We start from the raw sequence: 14,174 nt of genomic DNA on the forward strand, positions 1-14,174 counted from the left end.
TTCCTGCCAGTGAGCATCTCCATCAGCCATGGCTTCCACCCAACATTCACTGCGTTAGGAAAAAGCAGGCCTTGGCCCCAGTCTCGAGAACTGGTAAATCCCTGCCAAGCACAGACATCTCCCATTAATGTCAGGGGCAGTGCAGATACTAAAAAAGGATTCGTCCTTTCACTGTCAGATTAGAGACGTGAAAGAATAATAACAGTAGAGCAAAATTAACCTTGTATTAAGTAGGGTAGGTGCTTTAATTTATGAATGGTCCCGCTGTTGTCAGTGATGGTGCTCATAGTATATTTCTCTGCCTGAGAAATGGAAAAAAGAGAAAAGGAAAAAAAAAGGTTCTCTGTGTTTCTTTTAAATTTGTAATCGTGCTAGCACAATGATGGATGTAATCAAAAACCTTACCCAAAAAAGTGTTAAACAGAAATATAATTAATAGACCTTAAGCGTAAGGAGAAAAAAGAGACACCTAAATCTGCAGATGAATCTTCTGTTTTATTTACAACATCTATTGTGCAAGTAAAATATCAAATTGCTGGCATATTTATTTTGGTTACAAGGTCCCAAATAACGGGTTAGGATGAAGTTATCCTACATTCAGTTTGTAATAATGACTGTAGAGAAAAGGGATTAATAAGAATTAGACACAAAATTTAGGTTCTTATATTTCTGTAGAGTAACCACAGACAAAAAATGTAAGGTGGCATCAGTCTAGACTTTGATCTTGCAGTGAGATACACAGAATCTCTGGGAAGCAACACAATACAATTTTATGTAAAGGGCACTCACTTGTCTGAAGGGTATTTTACAGAGAAATAATAAATACGTTAATAATGACAAAAAGTGTTGACTTCCTGCTATGTATTTTTTGTGACAAATCTATTACACAGTTAACATACAAAATACATAATTGTATCTTAATCCTCTTAATTTCAACAACCAATTTCCGCAACAATTCTAACATTACCTTCTATGTAAATCTCTGCAGAAGTGGAGTCTGTTCCATAGATGTTTGAAGCAAAGCACGAGTAACGTCCTGTATCCTCCTCAAAAGCTTCAACAATAACCAATGAGTGTTGATCACCTGTCTGGATAATTTGAATGTCTGGTGAGTTTTCAAGCTCCTTCCCTTCACAGTACCACCTGCAAGGCAAAAAATATTGTTTATCAATGCAAACAACTTGACAACTAGAATGACAATGTTGGAAGTCTTTCTGATGATAAAATGGGTGGGTTTTAGCCTGAAGATTCTGACAGAGTACTGCAGGCAAGTGTTGAATCAACAGTCATAGGAGTAAAATATTTATGATTTTCATAGTATTCAATTACAGCAAAGAGTAGAGCTTCTTTCTTAGCAATATTTAAACATACTAACAAACTAGTTTATGTAAGTGACTCGAGCACATATTTTTCTTAATATACACATTTCAATAATAGAGTAGAAGAGCTCTGAATTTGGAACGCTATCAATCCAGCTCTGAATTTCTCTTGAGGTACATTCAGATCCGTGTCGTGGCTTAAACTGTAGCAAAAAAACCTCCCTAAGTAAACAAATTTCCCTCAAACTTGTGATTACAAATTTCATATTGATTCAGAATGTGACTAAAATTTACTGTAATGTTACTCTTTGTTTTGTCATAGATTTAAGACAGAACAGAAAGAGAAATAAGCAGGTGGGTTTGCAGAACCAGATTCAAATTTAGTAAGACAGTCTAGGTTTTACAGAAAAGGTGTAGTACTATGTATAGGATACAGAGCTAAATGTTTGGGATAATACTCAGAAATACGTGTATTTTTAGATGACTGGCTAAATTTGAAAAGCCAAAGTGAGGTGTATTCATCTTCACTGTAACTTTTCTCCTAAATATAGATAGATATAAAACTTCACAGAAATACTTGTATTTTCTGTTTACTGCTGCTTTCTTAACTAGGTATGGTTGATTAATGCGTCTTGTGCATGTGTGGGTGGGGGCTGTCATACTGGTAATATTTTTTATTCAATTGATTTTTAAAAATTAATAATTGTTTCATCCATCTTATGTGGTAACTTGGTAAAAGTACCTGCTGGCTTTTGAGTGCAAACAAATGCTATCAAAGCAATGGCAAATGCATTTACTATTGTATATTACAGCATAAGATTAGTTGTGGAAAGGATAAGGATAGATTTTTAGTAATAAATTGTAATAATTCATATTTCCTGGCTCATACTATAAAGCACTTTGATACATTTCCATCTCAGATAATTTAGAAAAACATTAATGAGTAAATTTGTTTAACCATTCAATTGTATTCGCTTCTTGGAAGCACAAGTTTTTACAAATTGTGCTACAAATTAAGCATCAAGAAAACCCCAATTAATATCTTGGAAAAAAAAACAAAATATAAGACAGTCCATACCAAGGGAAAACCAGAATTTAATACAAGTATAATGTGGAATTGAAAAAGGAGCCTCCAAGGGACTATGAGGTATGAAGGAGTACAGATCTGGAACTTAAATGCTGGTTACATAGCTAAGAAGTAAACCATGTGCTATTTGTGCACCATCAGTCCTAGCCATCCAACATGGCTTTCTTGAAGTAGACAGGGTATTCTCCAGTCCACTTTGAGTTGCCCACTAGTGTAATCTGTAGCTGTACAGTCAACTGACTTGAATGTACAGCTTGGAAAGCGTACAGGTCTGCCTGTCATGGAGGGAAGCTCCTGCACTGTAGAATGAATCATACTGCTTAACACAATTTCCCCTTTTAGAAAGGCAAACCTTTGTAGCTAGAGAGCTAGAACTTAAAAGTCTTGGTTCGTGCCTACATCTGCTTGCTTATCCTCTTTTACAAGCCTCTATTGTAACAAGAATTGAAAATGGGTCTAAGAAAATTACGTTTATGAATTTAACATCTCTGATTGCAATGGACAGTCATGTAGTAAATATCATGTTAAAAGAGGATGCCTGTAGGGTGTAAAATGTCCCAGCTCTCTTCCCTGACATTTCACAGCTGAAGTACAGCTTTGCTTCACTAAAATACATCCACATCCTTCTTGGAGGGTTTTACCAATGAGAAACTGGCACTGCTTTATGCAGAAAACTTTAACGAAAGTTACTGATTTCTCTTCCATTTGAGCCTTAGGGCTCTGATAGACAAACTCTTGCAGATCTGGCAGCAGTACTTTAAAATGTTAAAATCCTGATGCCGACTTCTTTGCTGGAGGTTTCTCGCTCTGAAGTAAGGACGGCAGGTTCAAACGTGTTCCCAGGCCCAGCTGTCCCAGTTCTGGTCTAATGAAAATGGGTTTGTGCCAGGACACTAGACCTGTGGATCTAGGATAACTGAACCATACAGATTCTCCTATATATCGCTTTTGGTAAATGTTAATGACCATAAAAGAAGGGACTGGGCAGTCAGGAGGCTACAGCTGCATCTGAAATTGCCACAGGTGTTCGCTTGAACTCAATGTGAGCCACAACATTACGGGAGTATTCCTCTGTCCCTCTGAAGTTCGACATAGTTCATTTGCTAGGTTTTCTACTGATCTGGTGGGCAAAATGAGATGCTCCAAGGTACTTTCTGTCAGTGATCAATCTGCCTAGGACAACACTTTACTCCAGGATAGCTTTCAGCAGCCGTTCATGCTACTTCTCAAACCTCAATGGAACTTGTTTAAGGTGCTTCACAATACAGTGTAAACAGTATTCTGGATATTAATCAAACCCATACAACGTGCAGCACCTTTGGAAATTTAAGAGACAGTCATCATACAAAAGGGAGTAATAACATCAGCACATATCCTAGGTTGCCAGGTGAGCTAGCACATGTAAAAAGATAACTAAAAACTTACTGGGTGTTCTGGCTCAGACTGCAAGTCCACCTAACCCAGCATGCTGCCTTGATAACAGCCAAAAGCAGACATTCACGGAAGAGTATAAGAACAGAGCGAGTATATACATATATATGTATGTATGTTCTTATATTTCTCTGGAGTTCCTGACCATTCTCTTTATCTTTTTTATCTTTTTATCTTTATCTTTTATCTTTATCCTTTATCTACTATTCTCTTTATTTTTTTTAGAAGGTGTGAAGCAGCGCTTAAAAATAATTTTAAAAAGGCAAAATCACTGGTCTTAAAATGATTATTTACAAACTACCTTTCTTTTAAAGGATTTCACTATCACGGTACCATTACCGTTATTTTCTAGTAGATTAAATTGTATGGTTCTTTACTAACATTTAGTTCTGCTTTTTATTTGTGTCATCTTTATTTTGAAAGAATTGGTTTACACTTCCATTCAAAATACATTTCCTTTAAAAATAATGATCTTTCTAGCTTCTTCTGATTGAGCTGTAGTGTTCATATTCCATCATAGTCCAGTCAGGAGACTTCAGATCTTCTAATACAAACCTCTTCAAACAGAAGGAAAAGCTACATCTATTCTAGACTTTGCCCATAATGACTTGCCCAAATCTGGTATTTTCCCCACTAATAATTAGATACAGTGGGGTTTTTTTGATTGGCTCCCCAGAAGTGCATGTTACATTTGCATTTTCAGTGATGTCCTTATAAACATGTAGATAAAGACACCATAGCTAGTAGCGGGGTCCTTGATATTCAGAACACAAACATCTAGTGCCTGGGATAAAGGAACAACTCTATCACGAGTAAGTAGAGGAAACATTTAGCAGTCCCAAGGGAAAAGTATGGTAATGTGCATTACAGGGTTGATTGAAAAGGTCCTTTAAAATTAGTTAGTGCCGTTTTTAAGTTCCAGACCAGGAAATTATATAGGATTCCTGTGATCCCGAAGGGGGAATTTTTTTATTCTATGTACAATATGGTTTATTCTTCTGTTTTCAAGATTTGCAATTGGTGATAATTGACAACGGTCACATTTTCAGGAGAGAAGACCTAAGGTTCATGCGCAGTTGTATGACTACAAGCACAAATTGGGTATATGAATGTACAAGTTGCCTTTTACGTGTGTAATTCATGTAGGCAACTGTGTACTTTGGGAGCTGAGTCATGGCACTTACTCATGTCTTTTTATATACCTACCTCATGCCTCTTCCTTACAACGTAGTCTTGTTTTAGCATGTTAGCTTTAGCAGATATGAAAAACTATTAAAGAGAATACCCATGTTCTAGAATTTGATCTCATTTTCAGCAGGATCTTTTCAGAACATTAAAATAACTTATGTAGTACAGTGATACTATATTTTTGTGTCCACTCAAATGTGACTTCTCACTGCTTTATGTGACACACAAAGCAAAACACAGTACACAAAATGCTGCGATATAATCACCAGTAAGACATAAGAACTCTTTGTGTTCCTACTGATCAGCTTTTCCAATTAACCTGTTGTATTTGTGTAGAGATAAGTCTGTATTGCATGCCTTTGTAAGGCACAATTCTAATTGCCTATAAGCAAAATTAAATACACCATGTAAGCTATTTCTTCCAGTTATTTTAATAGTATGTGAGTAGTATACTCCTTTCGTAGACTCAAACAGACAATAAAGCAGGATTGAGTTAATTCTTTTCTTTGCAGTTATTTTTTCCTTTGACCAGTCCAAAATTTGCAACGTAAGTGGTTTAAAACTTCAGGAATAAACTTCCGTTTCAAACCTGTGTTTAGTTCTCCTATGCAGTGTGTTCTCTAGTCACTATTTTCACCATAATGTTAAAGTATTTTGAGATTAAGCCAAGAAAAAGAGCATGCTACATGTATGTTATCTCTTCACAATGCTTACAAACGAAAAACAATTCTCTCGTGAAATTAAGCTTTACGTAAATCTTTGGTATGGCCATATCTACTCCATGCTTATTAACATTTTATTTTATTCTTACCATCAAAACGTTGTACGTGGTAGCAATGAAATGTCAGTTCCAAGGGGAGTTCTGACATTGGGATAAGTGGCATGACTGAAGTAGCAATACTCTCTGTCACTGACATTTCATTCCTGCCATGAATTGTAATGATAGCTTCATCATACAAGGCAGGTTCACATTAAGCACAAGCAGTGTCATCCGCTGTGCCAAATTCATCCTAGGTCTTAATCCATTGACTTGACTGGAGTTGCATGTAAGAGAAGTTTGGATCTCTAGGCTTTGAGCACTAAAACAGATAAATGTTTTCATTTGGCAGCCAGGAAAAAAAAATCTTAATCAATCTTAAGTGACTTCAGTCTCCAAAAATCTGTGATTAGTTGCAGATCTAGTGTCCTTAAACAAAGCAGCACTAAAATGCACTTTTTAAGCTTTGTATGCCTATGTTAAAGAATGTTTTCACAGAAACCTTATGACATACAGCCTGTTTTTAGAACATCAAATCCTCATGACACTTCCAGGATAGCTGTGTATGCCAAACCATGCAATGTGATTCATAAGTAAAATTAACCTAGGAGTGATGTGCCAAACAGTTTGGAAAAATGTAGGCACCTCCGAACTTGAGGGAATAAGGAGTGCTCTCCTCACGGAGAGGAGTGAATGTCACACCTATCATTACTCGTACAGAAACAGAGCTGTAGAAGGAAGCATGAGAAGTAGGTCATCAAAACGTTTAACTCTTTGGAAGTGTGCTACACACTTCTCTTAAATGCTTATTTCTAACCTGCAGTATAGTCAGAGTAAAGTAATCAATCAATAATTGTAGTAGTGCTCTTTAATTGCAAATGTTTGGGCTAGCTAGAGGCCCATATACTATAGTATCAATCTTTGTTCCTCTCTTCTATGTCACTGCATTCAGCTGATGATACTGAAAAACGGGTAACGTTTCATTGAAACTTCTTTCTAGATAAGTAGGTTTAACAAGCTTCCTCTAACATGTGGGCTTGTTGCATTAAGGCTGAGTTATCTCAAAAAGCGGTTGGACAGGTCTATCTGTATTCAGCCAAGCAGGATTTAGCTTTCCATATACTGATACTTCAAATCAGTTCCCAGTTTCTTCTCTTGCTCCACCATACAATTTTCAGTCCCTCAGTGAGCCCTCGTATACACCGGATATTTACCTGCCCAGCCTGTAAATTATACTGCTTTATCATTGCCAATGATATTTTGACCCTGATCCATCATGAATGTCATTTATACCATTTTTTACAACATCAATTTTGTTTTGTACTCTCTTGCTTTCAAACGTGGTATCTGTCCATCATATTTTCCAGTCCTTTCCATTCCTGTGATCAGCTTCTTTCTAAATTCCTGTCTCTAATTTCTCTCTTATAATCTCCATTACATCACTTTAACCATCTGATTGCTCCTAGTGTTGACTGAGAAACTACATTACAGAGCTTGTTGAATCTTGTTCTTGTTTCACAATGCTCTGGGTTCCCATAGTACCACTTCTACATTGTAAGTGTTTATATTATAAGCATTATAAGTAACTTGGGATTTTTTTCTGTGGTTAGGGAGTCCATTTTAAGTCAAAGGATGCAGGCAAGCGTGCATTAGCACACGTGTGTCCAAAGGATGCTTGTTTACTGAGCGTGGTCATTCAGCTAAGTTGAAGGAAGAAGAAATCATGCCTTAAAGCCAGTCAGCATTAACCTTTTATCAGTTGCCACCTTGCCAGTTAGTCCTTTCCTGGAACTACTGATTTTTGTATCTCTCTTGCTTATCTACTAGAATTCTTCTCTCCTTGCCCAGCTCCACAGATACTGAACTAACTCACCACAACCCTCGGAAAACTGTTACCCTCAAAGCAAGACGGTTGCCAGTTCTGAGCCCAGTTCTGGACACAGTTCCACAACTATGGCCAACAAGATGCTTCCGTCACTATTTTGGAAGCTTTCCACACAAATCAAAGACAAGCACTATTTTTAGTGAAAAAACCTTCATTCTCATGGTCCCCATGGTTAATGGAACACATACCCCAAAGTACATTATATTTTCTGATTTCCTCTTGCTGTAGCAGTGACTAAAAAGGCCATGATCACTGGAAGCCCATGAAAATTTATCACTCGGGCAAGTGAATTTTTTTACACCCTTAGTGTTACTCCTACACATTGGTGGAGTTGAAAGAATCTTGGATGAACAGGACAAAAGTTTTCTTAACAAACAATTATGATCAGGAAACTCTGTTCAAGCAGTTAACATTCCAAGCTTAATACAGCATGTACATACATACACACACACACACCACACACACCCACACCCCAACACAGAGGGAGAGTTCGTTCAAACTTACCGCCTTGTGATTTACCTTTTATTTGTTAGTTTAAATTGTGAAACTGAAAGCTGAGCCTGATCTTTTTCTTGAGCTTGACTGCTTGGGACTGATTTTCCCTATGGGGCTTCTTTCTACCCGTCCCTACTTTTCTTGGCCTTGGGGCGTCAGCATGTGAGTTCTGGACTTCTGTGTTAGCTCCCCTAAGACTCTGATCTGGCTACAAGCATGAGTCAGTAAACCAAGTGTGCATTTCTGTTTGGAGCAGTGTATTATCATTGGAAAAGTCTGATGGATGCTTATTCTATAAAAGTGTAACTGCTCTTATATTGACTGTCATTCACATAAGTAGCTTATTTTATTCTTTACAGTAAACAGAATCAAATGTTGAGGTAGAAATTTCAATGGAAAAGCTTCAGTTTTGTTGGGACAAAAATAGACCCAAGTTACAAAGATACCCATCATCCAATTCTGTGGAATCAAGCAGTCCCTGAATTGGGTGCATAGGCATCCTGGCCATCCCTGGATACTCCACGGCATGAGTCATTGTTCCTAGGTTCTCCGATCTGCCCTTGAGAGGCTTCAGTGACTTTATAGTGTCAGCTTCTAATTCAGATAGTTGTTAAACACCTAAACTTAGATGGCATGAATACCATGTCAGTTTTATGTATGTGTCAATGGCATGGGCATGATGTGCTGTTATAAGGATGGTGGTGTGTCCTTCTGGAGAAATACATAAAATTAACATTGTGCGCCGGAGCATATGTCTATAAAAAAGCAATTCAGTGTTCACCTTTTCTGAATACAAAGAAAGCCAGATTCAGTTTGTGTACAGGTCTATATACATAAGAAAAGACTACTTCAGTTGTTTTCTTTGTATTATAAACTATGAATGATGAGAGAAGAAAAAAATTATTTCTCATGTCCAGGGATCCTACTGACTTTTTTAACATCAAAAAGATTTATCAAGGCAAGTGCCTGGAGAAGTAAGTCTCAAAGTCTTTATAAGCAAGAGAAGTCTTCAGAGAGTGGTGCTAATATCTAGGTGATGATGGTATTTCCTGTCTGTTTTCTGTCAAAAACCCCAAATTTCTGGCACTGTTTTCTCTTTTGAGCAGACTCCTCTATGAATTTAAGGGCTGAACACAATACAACATTTACAATGGCATAAGCTCCACCAAGGGAGTATCTCAAAATTGTTAATTAAAGCAGTGAGTTTAGACGTGAAGCATAGTAGAAAGCATATTCTTCCCAAACAGGGTATTTCCCCCAGCTTTAGAACAGATTGTCTTCTGTAAAGAAATCATTTAGTCCTTTGGAAGTTCACGTTACTGTCGTGGACAAGAGATCCTGTGTGGCACCATGGATCAAGGTCTTGCTAGGGACTGAGAACCTACATGTTACTACTAAAGGCAGTAGTGGGGCAAAATAGTCTGGCAGTCACAGTTCAGAGTAACTGGGTAACTTCTTGTCTTCCTGACAAGGTTGTCCATAACTGCAGACAGGCCAAAACAAGAGGATTCATGTGTAGATCCTTGCTCCTAATTACTTAATATTGTGTCGTAAAAGCTTCTTCCTTCTGAAAAATTGGCAGCTGGTGTGCCAGAAATCCAAGGGAGTGGAAGACAAAGATTCCTTAACACAAAAATATTTGGAGCTTCTGTCTTTGGACGTTGAGAGAGTTTTCATTTGATGATAGTGCCTATTAGTTGAGTGAGAAAGATGATAAAAGGTGTTGACTGCAGTAGAAGTGGTAGTAGTGCTGTACCCAGCATTGGCTAAGTATATAAGGAAGACAGTGAGCTGACAATTGGAAAAAGTGGACCATCTGTGAAGCTCAGAGTCCTTTAGTTAGATGCTGAAGATGCAAACAGTTCTTTTCAGTATTTAGAAAAGCAACACAGATTTCTAAAATGCTTATAAAAGGATAGGCAACCATCTAGACTAAGGGTATCTATGATACTGCAGATATTAGGATGCAAATATGTATAGTACATCTCTAGAAGATGGATAGAATTTTCCTTTCTATTGGATTGGTACAGTCCCACCGTAATTGAGAAGTGAATTTGGCTAATGAGCTCTACATGAACAAATTTAGGTTTAGAAATGCTGATGAGATCTAAGAATTTTCAAGATAAATTTAAATGTTACAGTAATCTGTTTCTCATTCCACTGATGTCGTTGACAAATGAAGTGTAGCTTTTTCACATTTCCTTTCATCTCCAGTGATCTTTGCAAATATTACTTGTTTAAGTTTCAAAATCCTCATAGATATCCATAGATGAAAACTGAAGCATCAGAATTAGCGTGCTAGTCACACAACATGAATAAGTATCAATTAATAAGGGTGTCTTATACTGATAAAATGGGGATGTTTTTTCTAAGGTCACAGCAGAATCGTTGTTAGAATCTGAATTAGACCGAGCTGTTCCTGGTTATTTGTATAATAAGTTAAATGAATTCCTTTCATGTTCATGTTCATGTATGGGTGGTTTTGGTTTATAGGAACCTATATGTTCACTCATCTCAAATACCTTCAGACATCAGCCTGAGATCTCACAGCCATTGGTGTTTTTAGCCGGTTTACACAATCAGTCTTGATTTCCATAAAGATAACTAACATTTCTCACTAAGGAGTTAGCACTTTCTTTTAATTATGGAAGTTCAGTATTTAAAAACAGTTCTCTAAAATTCAAAGGAAATAACGTGTCCCAAAATATGTTGTCTTAAAATATAAGCAACCTTTTGTATGACTTAAAGAAAGCAATTTTTTTTCTTAGTCAATTTTAATAACCAAGATGAAGGGACTTCTGCCCTTCAGATTACTGAAACATACGCATCAAAATATCTGGAAAGAGTAAGGCATACACCTACTGTTACAGAAATACAAAATGACAAGTGCAGAATATGTTTACCTGACTTCAGGTGCTGGGATTCCTACCACAATGCAGTCCAATTGCACTTTGGTTCCTTCAGGAACTTCCCTGCTCTTCAGTTTCTGAGTAAAGCGTGGTGGTTGTCCAATAGGCTCATCAGAATATACGGATGCAGATTCTGACTCTGTTTTTAGCTCTGCACTTGTTAACTGATTGATAGATTCCAAGTTTGCTGGTTGTTGATCATCTGTTTGTTCAAATGTTTTCTCTGCTTTGTTTTCCAAGTCTTGAGGTACTGGAATGGAAAGCCTTTCTCTGCTTTCTGACGTGCTAGATAGGCTAGAGCTACCTTTTTGAGCAGACTTATTCTTAGAATCAATTTTGCTCCTGTAGTTTTTGCATGTTCGGGGTCTTATTCTTTCAGAATTGTGAGCTTTGAAAAGTGATGAGAGCTCTTCAATAAAATCTGCTGCCTTGTTTAGGAATTCCTTTTTTGATTCTGATTCAGAAGGAAGGTGTTGTTTCTTTAGGTCTTGAGAGCTCCCTTTGGAGCCCTTTGTATTTCTGACATGGTCCTGACAAAAGTTTGAGTGCAGGCCATTGTCTGATGTTTTCAAAGCTGGAGACTGGGCCATTTGTTTGTGTTTTCCTGTGTTTTTCAGCTGATCTGGGGGATGCTGTGAATGTGCCTGAAGCTCATCCTGTTTAGTTTCCAGTGGATTCTGGTCAATAGCTTGTCTTGCCAGGTTTACACTTTCATCTAACTCTTCTTGGCTCAAAAAGGCAGAGAGATCTGGAAGGTCTTCTTGGGCAGCTACCTCATCTGAATCACCAGAAGTGTTGCCATAATGGAAATTATGAGAAGCTGGTTCTGATCTGCTTCTTTCACTCTTCCCTTGATGTTTAGTTTCAGCTAAATAACTTTCTCTTAGAAGTTGAGATATTGAAGTTGAGGATTCTAAACTGTCGTCTTGCATGCTGCCAACAAAAAGGACAAATAGGACCACACCTTATCAATAGCAAATTTTTTGATTGCACACAATTACAGGCTTCTGAAAAGCAGAACACAACATTTTCGAAGTGCGTCTGTGTGCTGAATATTAACTTGTAAGGATAGCCTTGTTTTAAACGCCTGCTTCTGTACATACTGCCAGATACTATTGCCTTTACCCAGCAAAATCCATCTTTTATCACTTTCTACCGTTGGTAGCCTTAAATAGCTAAAGCAACTGCAAGTGTGGTAATTTATACTTTGTTCCAGGCAAAACTTCAAATACAGAGCTATTAACTGAGTTTCAATGTCAAATCTTTATCATTGCTGATGTGTGTTTCTTAGCTAAGAAACAACCTCATCAGATAGATTAAATGCTGGATATTTCAAGAACTGAAAGTTGTGAGAGAATAACGGTACTTTTAAATTAAGTAAATTTAGCCTGAAAGACACTGATGTAGTAAGTAAATGAACCCTCAAAAAGCATTTGAGGGATGAGAGGAGGAAGGAGAAGGGGGGAGAAGAACAAAAATATTCTATAATGACAATTTTTCATTTAAAATTCTTAAAGGTATTGCATTATAGGAAACAATAATGGTGCTAAATGTACTATACCTTCTTAAATTAAGCATTATTTCTAATAAACTATTTAAAGTAAGTAGAGAATTATGTCATTATTCGATACGAACATTATTTGTACTACAGGTCTTTCAAAATCATTCTTAGGTCATTCTGATTCTGAAAAAATGTACCACAGATAACAAGAAAAAGCCCATAACAGAAAGCCCATACTTAACCTGCATGCCTGATGAGCAAAGCTAAAGTATCCCTTTTGGTACTTAAATAAGTACTTCTGCATAATATTTTCCCTTTTATTTACAAAAGAGCCATATGAATGTAGAAGGATTCAGACATCCTATTAACACACTCATCTTAAGGTGGCTTAAATATGAAAACAAATAAGACAAATATTCTTCACAACCTTTCAGAGAGCTGATGCCTCACAGAAACTGAAACAGGTGCATGACTACTTACTGGATCTGTCTCTCAGAATACGCAGTGCACAGTACCTCTCTCCTACTTCATTTATGGCCTGGCAAGTCTTGCTGTGATGGCTGCAAATATTCCTACCCCAAGGTGTCTGATTTGTCGCACTGCAGAAGGCTCTGTTCCTGTCGTGGCATCAAGAGAAGGGAACATGCGTGCCCTTGCCTCAGCCATTTCCATTCATAGCCCTATGTAACAGCTTAAGTTGCCAAAGAAAGAGAAGAAAAGTAAAAAAGGTACCTCTGCTGTGAAAGGCTTTCTGCTCTCAGTGGGACAGTTGTCCCTGGAAAAGGGCTGGTAAAAAGCAAATGAGGTGGTAATATCTCATATTGCTGCAGTATTTCTCCCTGGAATGTGAGTGGCGAGAGGAAATGGCCTCAAGTTGTGCCAAGGGAGGTTTAGGCTGGACATTAGGAGAAATTTCTTTACTGAAAGAGTGGTCAGGCCTTGGAACAGGCTGCCCAGGGAAGTGGTGGAGTCACCATCCCTGGAAGTATTTAAAAGACGTGTAGATGTGGCACTTAGGGACACGGTGTAGTGGGCATGGTGGTGTTGGGTTGACAGTTGGACTCGATGATCTTAGAGGTCTTTTCCAATCTTAATGATTCTATGATTCTATGGCAGCCCTTCTTCCTTATTTACAAAAAGCAAAACTTCAATTTAAACTGTTTATATTCTTCTTCAATGAATGAACATAAAGCTATCATATTCTGATGTGCGTTTTGAAACTTAATCCCTCTGCCTGAGGCACAATTTGTTATATTTATCTTTATATATCTTTTTCTTATGTAAATGTTTAGCATTTTAGATTTATTGATTTTATTGTTTTATTTTGGTAATATGAAACAAGCAAAATCAGTAAGACAACAAAGGCACCCAACCAAAATATTGATAAGTTTGTGCCTGTACGAAAAATGACAAACAAAATACCATATAAATCATACGCTTCTAAGCACCCAGTCTAGTCCCTGTACTGAGCCAGGGTCTGCAATACTAATTGAACACTTGGCGTTAAATTATCTGGCACAGTGTTTCAGTGAAGCTGTGGCACATAAGAGAACACTGATTTGGGAAGCCCACATGAGATAATGTTGTAAGCTGTTTCATGAC

General features: G+C 37.4%; 1 protein-coding gene across 1 annotated transcript in view; it reads right to left on the minus strand.

Annotated features, from left to right (window-relative positions):
• Positions 1-12,003, minus strand: part of MYPN (myopalladin) — a 48,302-nt gene extending 36,299 nt beyond the window's left edge. The window contains exons 1-2 of the mRNA XM_075154235.1: positions 11,066-12,003; positions 968-1,143 (exon numbers count right to left, since the gene is read on the minus strand). Coding sequence (XP_075010336.1) covers positions 968-1,143; positions 11,066-12,003 — 1,114 coding nt within the window. The remainder of the gene's footprint in view (positions 1-967; positions 1,144-11,065) is intronic.
• Positions 12,004-14,174: the final 2,171 nt, after the last annotated feature.

This window comes from Calonectris borealis, chromosome 7 (genome assembly GCF_964195595.1).
Source record: "Calonectris borealis chromosome 7, bCalBor7.hap1.2, whole genome shotgun sequence".
Lineage (NCBI taxonomy): Eukaryota > Metazoa > Chordata > Aves > Procellariiformes > Procellariidae > Calonectris > Calonectris borealis.